Source organism: Cololabis saira, chromosome 14, assembly GCF_033807715.1.
Source record: "Cololabis saira isolate AMF1-May2022 chromosome 14, fColSai1.1, whole genome shotgun sequence".
NCBI lineage: Eukaryota > Metazoa > Chordata > Actinopteri > Beloniformes > Belonidae > Cololabis > Cololabis saira.
The window spans coordinates 40,363,064-40,380,655 of NC_084600.1; the positions used below are offsets into that span (position 1 = coordinate 40,363,064).

A 17,592-nucleotide genomic window follows, 5' to 3' on the forward strand; every position below is an offset into this window, starting at 1 on the left:
GAAAATCAGAGTATTGTCATTTTCTGTAATGCAATTACAAAAACGTCATACATACTGGATTCATTACAAATCAACTGAAATATTGCAAGCCTTTTATTATTTTAATATTGCTGATCATGGCTTACAGTTTAAGAAAACTCAAATATCCTATCTCAAAAAATTAGAATATTCTGGGAACCTTAATCTTAAACCATAATCAGCAATATTAAAATAAAAGGCTTGCAATATTTCAGTTGATTTGTAATGAATCCCGAATGTATGACTTTTTTTTTTTTTTTTTAAATTGCATTACAGAAAATGAACTTTATCTCAATATTCTAATTTTCTGAGACAGTCCTGTATTTCTATTTCACCAGAATGAGGTTCAACTCTTCTACCGCCGTTGCTCTTCAATCTACCCCTCATTAAAGGACTGGTCAAACTAAATATCCTTTGCAGAAATCTACGAGAAACTACAGGACGACTGGTATCAAATAAACTCTTGTAATCAGGCTGGATTAGGACCGGGAAGCATCCACGTGGATGAGGTTCGGAGCCGGAGGGGTTGGGAGTAAATGATCTGCTACATCAACCCGGTGTGACCATTAGAACTGAAAGACATTTTTTACTTAACATTACTGCGATTACAAAAACTGTATGCATTTCACAAAGTTGTATTTTCACTTAACACACCACTGGACACTTCTGGGAGGCCTGGGGTGGTCCAAATCTGTTACACACATGTAGCAAATTGAGCCCTGAGTCGACCTATCAGTATGTATGGATTAATTTACCAGAATAATAATAATGAAAAAAAAGGTTGTTTTTTTTTACCAACTTCTGCATAATACTGCTCGTCTTTGTCAAGAAAGTAAGACATTTGAATATGAACCCAATAGATTAAATCAAATATTTCAGCAACATTTACAGGTATTACATTGGATGGCAAAGAAATAAAAAGCGGATTAATTTAAATTTACCAGTTTCAAAGGCTCATTGAGATTTCAAAACACTGACCGATTGCTGATGCAAAAGTTAATTTGCAGCAGAAAGGACCATTAGTTTTCCATCATAATGAGCTTACAATAGTGCACATTAGACTTGTGTGAAAGTGAGCGACGGGTCGTTGGTTGAGATTTGACCCAGTTAGTCTCAAACACATGTAGTTTAACAAGTATAACAAAAGCATGCTAGCATTTTTTTTAATGTTCGGCAGCCCATCCGATTTTCATTTCATCAGTGCTAACTTTTACATCCTTGATACAGGACAAAGTGATGGTATCAGGGGGGATGTGGGGGCTAAACTGTGCGAACTGTCCAGTTTAAGTCACACTCTGGGGACCAAAAAAAAAAAAATTATATATTACTGAAAACTGGTTTTTTTATTTGTCAAAAAAAGCTCCTTTACAGCGCCACAATTTTCAACCTGTAAAGCCAGCAGACATGTAAAATACAACCCTTACAATACATTAGAATCAAAACAGGTACCAAAAAGTACAGTAAAAATTACACTTCCTGTGGAAATGTGGAAGGAAAAAAAAGGGGGGCACGAAACTTAAAACAAAAATCATAGAATTGAAAAAAAAGAAAAAATAAGGGGGCGGCAAGGGAGGGGAAAAAACAAAACAAAAAAACAAAAAGAAGACACGGAAAAGTTACATTTCTGGTGTTTTCTGTACAAATGGTCTGTCATAAAAGAGGTCGAGCGGGGCCCAGTGTGTCCGTCCAGCCATCGATCTCACCGGATCCCTGGTTTCCTGAGAAGGAAAAAAGCAAGTTAAAAGTGAGAAAATGCATAAAAGATGGAATTCAAATTTTTAATAAGATGCAATTCATGTATTATCCGCTAGGGGGCGCAGTGTTTTGATCAGAGTAGAAAACAGCGGTATCAATGCGCCATCTGCTTCTTTATAAAATCTCATTTAATCTAAAGGTGCATTACTATATTTTTCAATACCAATTACTTGTTAAAGTTTTGTGCCTTTGCAATGCATATATGATAAAAGTAAATTGCACATTTGTCTAAGGAAATATGTATGGAGGATCTTTTGTGCCAAAATTAAATAAATACATCATTAATTAATTAAAATGGGAATGAAATATATCATTAATTAAATGTGTCATTAATTAATTACAATTAAATACGTCAGTAATTAATCAAAATACAATTCATTTTAAGTAAATAAAAATGTATCATTTCAGCTTTTAATTTATTAATGACACATTTAATTAATGATTTTGTTTGATGAGTGAAACTGACAGTTTTACATTTCATGATTCACACACACCAACACGAAATCATTAATTAAATGTCATTAAATTAAATGCTGAAATAAATATATATATTTTTTTTTTTACTTAAAATGAATTGTATTTTAATTAATAGTATATTTCATTCTAATTTTAATTAATGATGTATTTAGGCACAAAAAATCCTCCATAAATATGAGGTGTTCCATGAAATGTTTTGTAAAAAGGAATTTCAACATTTTCCTAATGTTCTTGTGCTTTTTTTACACCAAAACAAAGGAAAGACATATTATTTTGAGTGTGACTTCCATACATGCTATAATATAGCTATAATAATATAGCATGTATGGTATAATTTTAATGGTCCGGCCCACTTGACATCTACCGAGGCCGGATGTGGCCCCCGATGTGAAATGAGTTTGACACCCCTGCTTTAAAACAATAACTTCTCAGACAAAGCTTTGAGGTCGTACCGTACCAGGTGATCAGTATGGCTTGTAGTTGGCCTGGTGCGCCCCTCGTCTTGGGGTTTTCCCATAGTTGGCGTTGCCCTGGTCTGTGGAGCAAACAAATCAAAACATTTACATACCATAATTTTTCAGTTTGCTCAGTCTATTAACAGCACGACTCCTCACTCAGGTTGAGTGTCCACATCTAAGGATGCATATTCAACTTCACGCAATGCAAAAAGGTTGAAAATAACATGCCAATTTGAGTGTTACAATTACAAATTGGCCTTTTTTTTTTAAATAAGAGCTCATATACATCATTTACATTTCTTCTATGGAGTTTTAGTTAATTAATAAGTGAGCATGTCTGCACTTACTGTAATCATATCCAGTGCCGTATCCATAGTAACCAGAGGTGTAGTCGTAGTTGCCGTAGCCGCTGTATCCCCCGTATCCACCGTAGCCTTGGTTACCGTAGCCCTGGTTCCAGTAGTTTCCATAACCCTGGTTCCAGTTCTGGCTTTGTCCTGAAAACACAAGGCAGAGGTTCATGCTGATGTCTTCTGGCACAGACATCTAACCTGCATACGTGTTCTCGGAAATTTAACTCAATACAGAAGCATTTCCCAACTATTCTAGACAAAAAAAAAACAAATAAACCACCAAACATGCTCGATTTCTAATTGGCCATCACTCTGGGAAGAGAGCACCGTATTTTCCGGACTATAAGTCGCAACAGCCATAAAATGCATAATAAAGAAGGAAAAAACATGTGGCACTGGAGTATACGTCGCATTTTTGGTGGAAATGTATTTTGTAAAATCCAACACCAAGAACAGACATCTTGAAAGGCAATATTAAATAAAAACACAGGCAACAGGCTGAATAATTGTACGGTTTGCTTACGTTACATGACAACCGAGAACGTGCCTGGTGTGTTAACATATCAAGAGTTACTCAGATAACTATAGCATAAATAACATGTTAAGAAGTTTACCAAACCCTCCGTGTCACTCCAAATAACTAAAATCCAAGGAAATCATCCTCAGTGTCACTTTTAAACAACTCTGCTAACTCTGGAGGTAAAAGATGCGGCGCTTCCTCTTCTACGTCACTTACGTTTTAAAGTTACCGCCAATGTTGAAATTATCAACACAGGCCTACAGCGCCCCCTCATGGTTTAATGTGAAAACATGTGAAATGATATACCGGTAATGTGTAATTTCACACATAAGTCGCCCCAGAGTAAAAAAAACACAACATGTAGCCTGGAAAACACGATAATTTAACCATCAATGTGCAGATTGTTGGTCCTCACCTCCACGGCCCCGGCCTCCACGTCCTCCTCCTCCGTAGCCGCCGCCACGTCCACCGCCGTACTGCTGCTGCTGGTAAACCTCTTTGGGCTGGGCGATCTTCAGCTCACACTGAAACACACAAGAGCAAGACCTTTTAGATACATACACCATGAAGCTCAACATCGCCAGGCTCCCTTTACTCCCGATAACTACAATCTTTTTGGGATTTTGGCTCAGTGCAAAAAATGGAATGATGCACATCAGTCCATCAAAAATTAAAACAGTCTAAATTACATTTACTGCAGTCCAGATAAGTGAATGCTTGGTATAGGAGGGCTAAAATAATATACAATAAATCAGACCATAAGATGCTGCCATCAGACTTAATACAAACGCTTAGTCAATCAGACTGATTTAAACAGGAAATATTTATCTACATATAGATTTGTCTCTTTAATTTGCTTTGTTTATGTTTTTTCGGTATATACATTTTATGTATTCTGATTTTTTTTTTTGTTTTAACCTGTTTGAATAAATAATTAAATGAAAAAAAAAAAAATGAAACGTCAATTTGTTCAACAATAATCTCAATATAGAAGCTTTTCAAAATGTCTCCACGTTAATTTAAACAATTTTGAAAATGGATTTCTCATATTTAGAGTAATACTATAAATCAATACAATACATATTCCAAAAGTATGTAGCTGCTGTGGCTCCACAGTATTTTGTTTATGCATTTAATGCTTTAAAACAAAAATCAGAACGCCACAACCCCCACCAATTTAAATGAAATACAGAGCATGCTCCAGTTGGCAGCATAACCATAACGAAGTATATATATATATTAAAAGAGGAAAAAGAAAAAAGCCAGCCGGCTTTGCGCCACTGGAAAGCCCGACTTTACACTCAGACCTCATTAACTTGCGCCTCCAGGATCAAGACACTCTGGCGTTTTAAACAGTTATGTAATAATGCACTCATCAAACTCAGTACTTTAATATTCAAGACAATAGTCAGTTTTTTTAGAGACACATCATGTACATACTCTGCCTCCCTGGATGGTGTGGTACTTCTTCTCCAGACACTTCTTCACACTGGCTTCGTCTTTGTATGTGATGAAAATGAAACCCCTCCTTTTCTTCGATTTGGGATCAATGGGGAGTTCAATAGTTTCAATCTGAAAAATCAAAAACAAAACCAGAATAAATGTGATATATATATTTTTTAAATAAATACAAAACAATGCGGTTTGATGCGGTTAATTAAAGAGTGGCTAGCCTACTTTGTTCAGTGTCTAAATCATTTTTAAGAGAGAAAAAAGTGTCGTCTTTGAAACTGACCTCGCCAAATTCACCAAAATATTCCCTGATCATGTCCTCGGTCGTCTCGGGATTCAAACCCCCCACAAAGATCTTCTTGACGGCCTCCTTCTTCATGGCCATTGCCCTCTTGGGGTCGATCTGACGACCGTCGAGCCGGTGTTCCTTCTGCTCCAGCACCTGAACACAAACGCGTTTTAAATCAAAAACATGAATTAACCACAGTTGCTGGCTCTGACGGTGGCACAGCCCATTGTTTTATTTCGCTGATGTTCGGGATTAATGCTTCACCTTATCAACGCTGGGCGCTTCTTTAAATAGAACAAAGCCAAAACCTCTGGATCGACCAGTGTTTGAGTCCATCTTGATGGTGCAGTCTGACACCTCCCCAAACTTACTGAAGTAATCCTTCAGGTCTTTTTTACTCGTGTCCCAGCTGAGGCCGCCAACAAACATTTTACTGCCGACACAACAAACACAAAACACCACAAAAACCATTTGAAAACCACGTCCACGGCTCAGAAGCCCAAAGTAAACCCACCTTTTAGGGGTAAAAACGATAAATCGTGTCTATACTAAGCTTTACATTGGTCCTTAAACGTCAGATTTGTTTGTATACTCTCGATGCAACTCACCCGGCATCCTCCTCTTCTTTGCTGGCATCAATCTTGCCTCCATCTGTGTCCTGGCCGTCGTCGCCGACCATCAGCTCGAGCTCCTGCTCTTGCTCCTGTTCTTGTTCCTGCTCCGCTCCATTCTGGTCCTCTTCCCCCTCGTTGCCGTTCTGCTCCGATGTCTCCATTAGCAGAGTCTCAGCGTCCGCCATTCTGACTGTGTGTCTCTTCAAGGGACTGAGATGGGACAAGGATTAAAATTAGACTTGAAATTAACATCACAAGCTCCAAGAAACTATTGCTTTGTGACATCCTGCTACAAGACTGCATGGAGGAGCCACTAATATACACATAAATGAGACAGAATTGTGGAATCACTAAATGTGCAAAACTTTCTACCACACATGTGGAAAGACCACCTTCTTTCCTTTCATCAATGTATTTAAATAAGGCTGTGCAACAGTAAACCAGAAGAGGAAGAGCTTTGGTTCTACAAGATTGAACCAAACCACAAGATTAGTAACTCTTGCAAAAATATCCAAGTTGGGAAGTTATTTGATCGAGGAGTTATGTTAAGGAAATAGTGTTTGTTAGCTGGTTAGGTGCAAAGGCTCAACCAATGGGAAAATCTGTAGCCTAATAGGTAAATTAGCAGTCATTTATTATTAATATGTATGTTTATTTTATAATAGAGGTAACAAAGGGGCAGGGTTAAATACGTTTTACTTCTACCTGCTCCTCTTTGGACAGTTTTTTCTTTCTTTCCCTGTTTGTATTACGTTTTTGTGTTTTTTTTCCTGTATGTTCTTTGAAACAAAGAATTTGTTTTAAAATGTTATAATTTTTCCTTATGTGTTCGAAATAATGTTGCGTAAAGGCTGAAATGTATACACAAACACTAATAAATTGGTATTTAAAGGGTTAAATCTCATTACAATTGTTTGCTGGCTTTGAGTTAACTGGAAGATGGGGGGGGGGGGGGGGGGGGTTACAAAACACGGTATTTATCAGTAATATATTTAAGTTTTCAATAACCTACAACATTTACTGCAAACAGACGTGATACGACGGCTGGGGCAGAAACGGAGCGAAATAACGTGATTATCGTCAACAAGCCAAATATACAGGAATTTAACCGGTTAAATTCCTCTTGGCTCGTTTTTAACTACTAAATTAAAAAAAGAAACTCAGAAAATCAGTACAATTGTACGTCCCAGTGAGTTAAAAGTGAAACAGAAAATCATCAATTACGAAACGCTCTTAAAGCCGCCATGCAGGTAACGCTGCAGCGTGGTGCCGGATAAAACCATTCTTGCGAAATTAATCAAAAAATACACAGTTTACACAATTTAGAACCTTTAAATGAAAGATCTCTCTGTGTGGAGTGTGTGGCCGGGATGGTGGGGTCTGATTTTGGGTTTGATCCCCGGTTTGGGGCTTTTATCCGCAGCAGCAACACAAAGGTCTCCATGTTGTTCCCTCGGACCGCGCTTTGCTGCAGAAACCGAGGCCGGAACGCTCTGTTTCTGCAGCCAAAACCCCCCAACTAAACACCACCTACACCCCAAAATACCTGATTTTTAAAATACTTAGAGCCTTAACTTGATTGCACGAGAAAACGACACAAAACGAGGTAAATTTCGAGGTTTGGCGTTGACGTACTTTAGCTCCCGCGGTGGCTAACAGCAGTTAGCTTTAACCCACATGAGGACGCACTTACAAACAAACACCCCCCGGGCGCAGTAAGGGGTAAAATACTGTATAAATATTCAAAACCCGCCCGTGTTTGTTAAATTACCTTTGTAAAAACGCAGTCTTGACTTACTTGAAGTGAATAATCCGGAGACGCCGACTCGCTGCTCAAAATGGACACTCTCCAAACTCACCGCTAACTCGTGGCAACATATATACGACCGGATGTGCGCAGGCGCCACGGGACGTCGGAGCAAGCGCGTCCCTGATTGGACGACGCGCTCCGATTCAAATATGAAGGCGTGACCTGATTGGTCGGTGCCGCGATCCCGCCGTGACAAAGAGGGCACGTTTTTAGTTAGTCAGTTAGCAGCCGAATGCTCTTCCTTTCCCCTTCTGTTCCTGCAGGAACAATGCTGTTTTTGGATAGTTACCGTGCACTAGGGATGGGCGGTATGGACTAAAACATGTATCACAATGATTTCTGGCATTTATCCCGATAACAATAAAAAATACGATTAAAAACTCCATCTTTTAACTATAAATCTATCACCACATTCAGTTTTGGAGCCCCCAAAACACTGCTCTAAAAGATACTAAATGCTACTAAACGCCTCATCAACGGGATTTCTTTCTTTCTTTCTTTCTTTCTTTCTTTCTTTCTTTCTTTCTTTCTTTCTTTCTTTCTTTCTTTCTTTCTTTCTTTCTTTCTTTCTTTCTTTCTTTCTTTCTTTCTTTCTTTCTTTCTTTCTTTCTTTCTTTCTTTCTTTCTTTCTTTCTTTCTTTCAGGCTCATATATTTCTTTTTTTCTTTCTTTCAGGCTCATATCTTTCTTTCTTTCTGGCTCATATATTTCTTTCAGACTCATATCTTTCTTAATTTCTTTCTTTCTTTTAGGCTCCTTCCTTCCTTCCTTCCTTCCTTCCTTCCTTCCTTCCTTCCTTCCTTCCTTCCTTCACGTACGTTGTGCGTCGATTTTACGCAGAACCATAATTCAGGCTTTACACAAAAACGTCATCAACGGGAATTTATCTTTTTTACCGCGAAATGACAAATTCTTACCGTGGGGACTTTTTTTGACGGTATATCGTGAACGGTAAAAAACATCACCCATTCCTACCGTGCACACTGACCAAAAGACGTACATGGATATGCAATAAACATATTTACAGAAAGAAAGGATGACAGAACGGGTCATGTAAACATAAGAGAAGACTGGATCCAGCATCCCATCTTTTTCTCTGGGAAACAGGAATCAGTTGGCAGTTTGCAGATTATCTAGGTCTTTATAGAAGTACAAAATAAGGCTGTTTGTGTTTTATATTTATCTGTCAATATATTTTTGAAAAAACAGTGATCAACCCAGGGAAGCATTGTTGTTCTGTGTGCAGTTTTCAGTTTTCTTTGGGTACTCAAGCTTCCTTCCACTGTTGAAAAGCATGAATAGTCCAGACCAGATATCAGTACCATTCAAGGTGACAAACTTGCTTATAATTTCTGAAAATATCCATGTCTGTATTTTGTGTCTCTGTTGTTCCTAGATGACACAGGGCTAAAAGACAGTTTATCATTTAGGCGAAAATTGTGTGTGTTGTTTATAGTTTAAAGAGCTGCAGTGACCTCTATGTTGGTCAGAAAGATTCACATCTTAGCTTGAATGAATGCTTAAAAGGTCTCCTTTAAAATGATACCAAAGACAATATTGTGAAACATTGACAGATTTCCTGTACATGAGTCTAAACCAGGATATGCACCAGCATCTAAAATGTAATTTTCTGAACTTCATGAGCTGATAACTATGATCCAGCTGCCACTCAGGAAGGTTATCATACCAGAATATCATCTATAGACATGGATCTTTTCAAAAATCATAATTAAGTTTTGTCACCTTGAGTGGAACTGACAAGTGAAATTTTGGGCTCTGGCCCCTGGACTTGTATGTAAGTAAGTCATTCCTATTGGAGTGCATGCGAGCAATTGCCTTTTACTAAAAGAGAACTGGAAAAGCTCCAGCAGACCTGAAAAGGAAAAGCACGTATCAATAAAATAATGGATGGATGGATAGGCCATTGGATGCTCTGGATAGTTTACATGTCTGTGGAAAACTCCATCCTCTAACATCTTAGTCCCTCTTATGCAATTTATGGTACACCCACACATAACGTGGTGAAAACGCCCTCAGCATTGCCGTCCATTCACTTTGAATTTGGTAACGCCAAGCAGGGGCGTCAATTCAGTATGGCAAGGTACGGCAGCCGCCACACCTTGGCTTCAAGGGAAAATGTAAATGTTTGTTTTTTAAATACATTTATGGAATTACTCTGTGTCTATTTGTATTGATTATTCTATTACTTAATACATATAGAATAACTACAAATGCACTAGTTATTATACACTGCAAAAACTCAAAATCTTAACAAGAATATTTGTCTTATTTCTAGTTAAAATGTCAAATTTTTAGTAAAAAAAAATCTCATTACATTTAAGACAAGACTCAAAAACAACTATTTTCACCTGTTTCAAGTAGATTTTCACTTAAAATAAGTGGAAAAATCTGCCAACAAGATTTTTTTGCTTGTAATGAGAAGATAAATCTTGTCCCACTGGCAGATTTTTCTACTTATTTCAAGTGAAAATTTACTTGAAACAGGTGAAAATGGTCAAATAACAAGTTATTTTTCTGGTGATGACTCTTGTTTTAAGTGTAATGAGATTTTTTGACTAAAAATGAGACATTTTAACTAGAAATAAGACAAATATTCCGGGTAAGATTTTGAGTTTTTGCAGTGAGCGAGACTGCATTTGAAAAAGTTCCAATTTTCTTGACCACACAGATAAGCTACATATCAGACTTCTGTGATGAGTATTTGCTGGACGTGTTGATTGATACTCCAGTTAAGTTCTGTGACTCCTAACCTTGCCATAACTTACTTTCAACTGAATTGACGCCATTGGCGCCAAGTGTTGCAGAACTGAGTTGTTGGGGAATTTAACATTTTTGATGTGAGCGTAATCAAGTTGAGTTGAGTTGAGTTACACTTTAATGTCCACTAGGGAAATTTGTTTTAGGCATCAAATACATGCATAGCGTATAAAAACACATACAATCAACACATACAGACAGCAACAGATATCAGACTCAATACCACAATAAAATTAGTAAGAAACCAAGCAGCAGTGAACGACATTGCACATACTCCTATAGGCAAAAATTGCATCTATCCCGGAACCTCATTTCATTACATTTCATTATTGGTACAGTATGAAAAAAAGCAAAAACAAAGAATAAAAACAAGCTTTTTCCTCATTTCCTCATTAGCAGCATGGTAGTAAAGATATAAAAACAAGGACTGGCTACTACAGATCAGTCAGCAGCTTAGTTACAGCAGATCAAGTCTTTGTTGAGGCTTTGGGACGAGTGCTGGCCAGTAAAATCGTAAAGGGGGTGTTTGAAATATGTGGTTTATTTTTGGATCAAAGAAGATATTTTATCAGTTGTTTATGGTCTGACGAAGGAATGTCCCAAGTGTCACCTGTCAAGTTTAACGCGGCCATCCTCAGACTTCATCCTCATCGGTGCTTAAAAGCATCATTTTTCAAATAACCACACTCTCAGGGGTTTATTTACTCTTCTGTATTTACAGCAGTTCTTTGTTCACTGGTGTAGTCACCGGTCACATAATTTATTTATTCATTTATTTATTTATTGACCTTATTTTAACCAGGGAGAAGAAAAAAAAACAACTCACGAGATTAAAAATCTCCTTTTCAAGAGTGCCCGGCCAAGACAGACAGCGGTTGACAGCATATGAGTTACAAAACACACATAATAACAACAATATATACATTAAATATGTACATAAGCGCTACATAATACCAGCAACGTCATCAAAGTCTGCCAGCGTTAAGGTCCAAAATGATCACTTATTTCAAATCTCTCAAGTTTTGCCTTTAAAGTGTAAACATGACTGACGATGATCAGTCATATCTACAGCCAGAAGTGGATGTATATAGAATATTTAAATTATACTAAAAATCATGTAATGACACCAGATCCTTGCATTTCTATTTGGTTTGGAGCCGATTCCAAGCGTAGGGAGTCGTCTCAGTTCAGAATTTAGGTCCAGTTAAAAGAATCAAGTCTTAGGAGTGAAGACAAAAACTTTCAGGTTTTTTTTTAAAAAGCTGTAAGTCTGTAGGTAGGAAGGGAGAACACCAATGATAACTTTTGTAAATGAAAACATGGCAGTGTGTAAGTCCACGGCAGGACAAAGTGGACCATTCAACCTGAGAGAACTAAGCACACAGACGGGTTACAATAGTAAATCAAAGCTTTGAGATGATGAACCTCAGAGCTCCAAGATAGTGTGTCAAGTGAATGTGGATATTTTCAATTTCAATTTCAATTACAATTTATTTATTTATTCCGTATCCATTCCATGATCGAAAAGGGGCAAGAAGAAGAAAGCCTTATATTACAAGCCCCTTTCTCAAAAAAAATAAAACAATACATATTGTTTATAACAATAACACACCAAAAACAAAAAAACAACAAAAGATATTTTACCCGTTATATTCATATTGTCTGATTATGTTGTCTTTATACAATTTCTTGAACTGGTGAATATTTTTACAATCCTTTATTGTAAATTCAATTCAATTCAATTCAATAAAAACAATTCTAAATTGTTAAGGAGTTCCAAAATTTTACACCACATACTGAAATACACATTTGTTTTAAAGTAGTTCGTGCAAACGGATGTTTAAAATCAAATTTCCTCCTATGGTCCTTATTTTCTGAACTAAACACAAAAAAACGTTTTATATTTTCAGGCAATGTTCTGCCTCTTGCCTTGAACATAACTAATAAAGTCGGTAACTCAACAATATCTTTAAGTTTAGTTAATCCTGCATTGATAAAGAGTCCTTTGGTGTGTTCTCCTGCCTCCTTTTTATGTATGATGTATGATTTTGAGGAGGCATGGATATAAATCACATCCCCATCATCATGCTCAGACATACAAGTAGCAGAGACAAGTCTCGTTTTGGATTCAAAAGAAAAAGGCAAGACTTAATTCTAAAGAAATAGCCCAATTTCAGCTTAATTTTTTTAGTCAAAAAGCTCAACTAACTAGCTCAATCTCAGTACCCTGGAAAGTAAAGGGAGATGGAAGATTCAGGAACTTTGATTTTTGCCTCTGAAAATATCATGAGTTGTGTTTTATTGGTATTTAAGATTAATTTTAATTGGAGTGTGCTTTTAAGTTTACAGTAAGCTGGAGTGAAACCAGGCTGTAGATATTTTATCAGCTATCTCAGAGCAAGAGGCAGGCCATCCATTTAGTCATTTATTTATAAGTTGCTTTGACACAGAGAGACCGTGGTGGCTGAGTGGTCCGGTTAGGGGTTTTACTACCAGGAAGATCAACCTTAAATTAAAAGCTGCGGCTAATGTTTTGGGCACTTTTTTGATTTGTATAAAATTTAGTAAGCATTTTACACAAATATATACACACCACCTCCGTAACTACAGTGTTATTAGGCATGGAAAAACTGTTAAATGCACTTGAAGAGGGGCTCTCTTGAGGGGTTTTCCCAGATTGACCTGAGTCCTGAGTACTGAATTCTGAGTTCAAAAGAAATGCAGCGTCCGTGTTAAAAAAGGAGCAGAAACACAAGGTGGCCAAATGTGGTTACGGCCACCAGATGCTATTAAACTGCACAAAACCAAACCAAAAACACATCTACAAACTCTGCAAGAGACCATTGGAAGTCAGTGAAACCTTTTTACTCCAACCAACCTATAATTTTGTCATAAAACTTTGCTATTTATTGAACGTTTGTGCCCCTAAAGCTTGCTTTGTCAGTCATGGAGAACACCAACTTGGCAAGAGCTGACTGAATTGAAATAATATTTTAGCACATACTAAGTGATGTGACCTTACATTCATTGTGATTTTGTCAATGATTTCATGTTGCTACCAATAGGACACCTGAAACCAGACTGCAAGATCAAGAATAAAGGGCCAATCCCAATACACCCCCTACTTTGTACCACTAGCCGTAAAAATGAGTAGGGCCCTTGTAATGTTCCCTAGGGATTGGGACACCACTTGCTATGTCACTGCGTGGTTTACGTTCGGGTACGTAAGTGACTGCGTAGTTACGTTTGCACATACGTCACACCATATCAGGAAGCCCAGAGCTGAAAGCTGTTTTAATTTCAGCTGTAGCGCTGTTAATATGCCACTTTATTAAGTTTTAATATTTTTTCAGGCTGTAAAAGTAACCGTTAAGATCCCCAAACTGGGCTCAGTTTATCCAAATAACGCCTGTTAAGAAATTGGCTCCGATGTTTTCGGAGATGATAAGAGCCGCCAGCGATTTATGGTTCCGCATTAAATCGACGTAGAGCCTACGGCGTAGGTTACGCGGCGACGCGCACCGTACGCAGCGCGTCGCCGCGTAACCTACGCCGTAGGCTCTGCATTGGTGTAATGCGGAACCATAAATCAGCCTTTATTCTGGCGAGATCTGAAAAAACAAGCAGGCGAGTGATTATGTACATTCACTGAGTGAATATTATGAAAGTAAAATATATATTTCTCGCTAGAAATGTAATCAAAACGCATTTTTATGCAGAAACTAACTCAAAATATTGATTTTATTCACTAAAAGTTAGAAATATCCGCCATGTTTTTTTGTTTGGTTCAGTGTGCAAATGATGACGTAAAGCATTCTGGGAAATTTCTCTATCCCTCGGTCAGTGAGTCAGCATCTGAAATCCCTCGCTGTGAAGAGCTAGATTCATACCCCCTACCCCTCGTTAAGTCCACTAGCCCTAGATGAAAAGAGGAATTGGGACACCACTACCCTCACGGGAACGCGCTAAATTTAGGGGTAGGGCTGAAAAGTAGGGGTAGTTAGTTAGTTAGTTAGTTAATATTTATTTCGGTCAATCACAAGGGGATTGGGACTGGCCCAAAGTCTTCTGAAGCTCCGACTGAGAGCCAGAGCTACTGTGGCCATCAGTTGTTAGCCGGACAGCCAAAGCAAGTCACCGTCTGACTCTGTGGCTCAGCTGTTAGCTGTCCACCAAAGGAGACTACAAGTTTCCCAGAAGAGTAAATCTAGGCATATGTGAGTGGTTTTTTATCCATATGTGGTCCCAGAGGTGGGTAGTAACGAGTTACATTTACTTGAGTAGATTTGTGAAGAAGAAACTGTGACTCTTACTCCGCTACGTTAGGCTACGTTGAGCTGTTACTTTTCTTTTATCCCTTTTATCCACGTACACGTCAATCTCATGACATCAATGAGTGATTCTTTGGGAAAAATGTTTGTTTTTGCATGTTTTGTCACATTTACACAGACTCAAACACACACACTGCACTGATGCTTTTGAGCTTGAGTTTCAAAAATTGATCATATCTTAAAGGAGCCGTCTGTAAGAAATGGCCAAAACTGGTACTGCAGTCACTTTCAAAATATTGTTGAGCGGCGTGTACCCTCCCCCTCCTCCCCCGACCAGAGGTTGCCAGGTAGGCTGCAGAATGCAGCAGGAACGTAGGCTGCCATGGCTGCCATAATTAGAGCCGAGCTGGCAACCCGGATGCCGAAACAATACTGACTTGGTGATTGGGAGATAGGTGGAGGGTGGAGCTTCAGAAACAATACTGACTTGGTGATTGGGAGATAGGTGGAGGGTGGAGCTTCAGAAACAATACTGACTTGGTGATTGGGAGATAGGTGGAGGGTGGAGCTTCAGAAACAATACTGACTTGGTGATTGGGAGATAGGTGGAGGGTGGAGCTTCAGAAACAATACTGACTTGGTGATTGGGAGATAGGTGGAGGGTGGAGCTTCAGGCCAAAACAAAAAATGACAACATAAACATTAGTTGAGGGCTGCAACTCCTCTTTTTAAACTGGAATATCCTGGCTTGAGTGCTGTTGTCAGTGACATAAATATTTGAAATGAACATGATTTTTAAATGTCTGTTGACATATCGGGGTAATTTTATGATTCGTTTTATTATTGCTCTTACATACAGCTCCTTTAACTACTGTTTTTATCTATTGCTAATTTTTTTATGTCTCTGTAAAACACTTTGAATCACCTTGTTGATGAAATGTTCTGTATAAATAAACTTGACATCTGAGCTGTGAATTCAGAGCTAAGTAGCTAAATTAATGGCAGCTAGCCATTAATACAGCTGACTGCAATGTGGCTATCATGCAAAAAAAGACTACACCCCCTTATCGTATAAACATTTATTTATGGCATATAGTTTCACCTGATGGAGGTAAACAAATATCCAACCCCATATAGTTACGGCTGTGAAATAAAGGTACATAAATTATGTTTTTATTTTTACAAAGCTGTAAATCTGTTGACTGCTGTTACTTTACCTGGTTTAACAAAATCTAACCAGAATCAAGATGAAAGTTACGCTTTGACTACAAACATGTTTTTATCACCATCAGAACTGAAATGCTTTTGTGATGTGCACACCCAAAAAGAAAAAAAAAAAGATTTCCATATTAAAAATCATTTATAAATAAAATTATCCTTATCAGCCACTTAATACCATATTGCACCGAAGTTTCAAGATGACTGCACCCTAGCGCAAGACTAATCTGCTGCGCAACTGTTAAAGGTTATCGTACACGAGCATGGCCAGTGTTTTGTAAAGATAAATAGACAGTAATGACGTGTCCAATGATGATGCATGGCATTAAATATTTTAGTGACAACTTAGTAAGGCTGTTGATGCAGAAATGATTTAGATTTGAATATTTCCATTAGGAAAGTCAAACAAAACAAAAAAAAAAGTCAGTTAAGTGATGCAACATCATTGTATACCTGCTTATTTCCTTTTAGGGTCTCAGGGATCTGCTGGAGCTCTTCCCATCTGCCTTCAGAGTAAAGCCAGTTCATCACAGGGCCAAAAATGTAGTAAAATCAAAACAAATATTTTGAATTTAATGAACTCCTCAGCATTCAAAAGTGTTTAAGTTTGAATATTGAACAAAAAGATAAGTTTGCATATTCAATACCTCATCTGGGAAAATCACAAAAATGAAAAGTATCACTTTTAGTCAGTACTGGAGTTGAGGGGGGATGAGGGGCATCCCCCCTTGAAATAAAAACGGTCCAAATCATCCCCCCTGTAAAACTGCCATCCCTCCTTTCCATCCCTTATGTCATTTCATCAATGAATGTGGTTTTACTGCTATTTCAACATTTAGAGTCATCACCAGAAAAATAACTTGACAATTTTCACCTGTTTCAAGTCAATTTTCACTTGAAACAAGTAGGAAAATCTGCCAGTGGGACAAGATTTATCTTCTCATTACAAGCAAAGAAATCTTGTTCCACTGGCAGATTTTTCTACTTATTTCAAGTGATAATTTACTTGAAACAGGTGAAAATAGTTTTTTCCAGTGATGAGTCTTGTTTTAAGTGTAATGAGATTTCTTTACTAAAATGAGACATTTTAACTAGAAATAAGACAAATATTCTTGTTAAGATTTTGAGTTTTTGCAGTGCTCCATTTTACTTATCCTGTGAAGGACAGAGTGATATTGATAAGTTCAGAAAACTGTTTTTTATTGTTGTGTTTTGATGTATTTGATGTAAGCCCAGTGGATATTTAAAGCTTACAGAAGGCTGCATTTAACTGCTGCTATGTCATTCCTGCAGTATTTCTGCAGGTGTTTTGGTCAGTGCTATTATTTGTAATATATATTTTTAATCAGCGCAAATTATCTGTCCCCATATGATAAAATCCACCATCCCCCCTGATTTTTTTTTTTTTTTTTACAACTCGAGTACTGCTTTTAGTGATTAATTGGGTTTGAACCACACATTACCAAGCTGATCAAACCAGGTTACGAGAGCAAAACATACACCAAAGACTATAAATCGACCGCCTGTCTCCTCTGCAGGGACCAGTAATAATTACGGTAACAATTTAATACTTACGTTG

The 17,592-nt window shown here is 37.7% G+C and overlaps 1 protein-coding gene across 3 annotated transcripts; it reads right to left on the bottom strand.

Annotated features, from left to right (window-relative positions):
* Window positions 1–1,342: 1,342 nt before the first annotated feature.
* LOC133460093 (heterogeneous nuclear ribonucleoprotein A/B-like) lies at window positions 1,343–7,847 on the bottom strand. Of its 3 annotated transcripts, none has more exons than XM_061740619.1 (9): window positions 7,735–7,847; window positions 5,931–6,146; window positions 5,587–5,755; window positions 5,317–5,475; window positions 5,022–5,153; window positions 3,997–4,105; window positions 3,056–3,205; window positions 2,703–2,785; window positions 1,343–1,736 (listed from the first exon to the last, which is right to left on the bottom strand). In XM_061740619.1, exons 2-8 carry the CDS (start codon window positions 6,119–6,121, stop codon window positions 2,715–2,717), a joined length of 981 nt encoding a protein of 326 aa, XP_061596603.1. In that variant the 5' UTR covers window positions 6,122–6,146; window positions 7,735–7,847; the 3' UTR covers window positions 1,343–1,736; window positions 2,703–2,714. The 3 variants fall into 3 exon arrangements, with proteins under 3 accessions (XP_061596603.1, XP_061596601.1, XP_061596602.1); XM_061740617.1 differs by having other exon boundaries at window positions 2,708–2,785; window positions 7,735–7,846; XM_061740618.1 differs by having other exon boundaries at window positions 2,708–2,785; window positions 7,708–7,833.
* Between the last annotated feature and the right edge of the window lie 9,745 nt (window positions 7,848–17,592).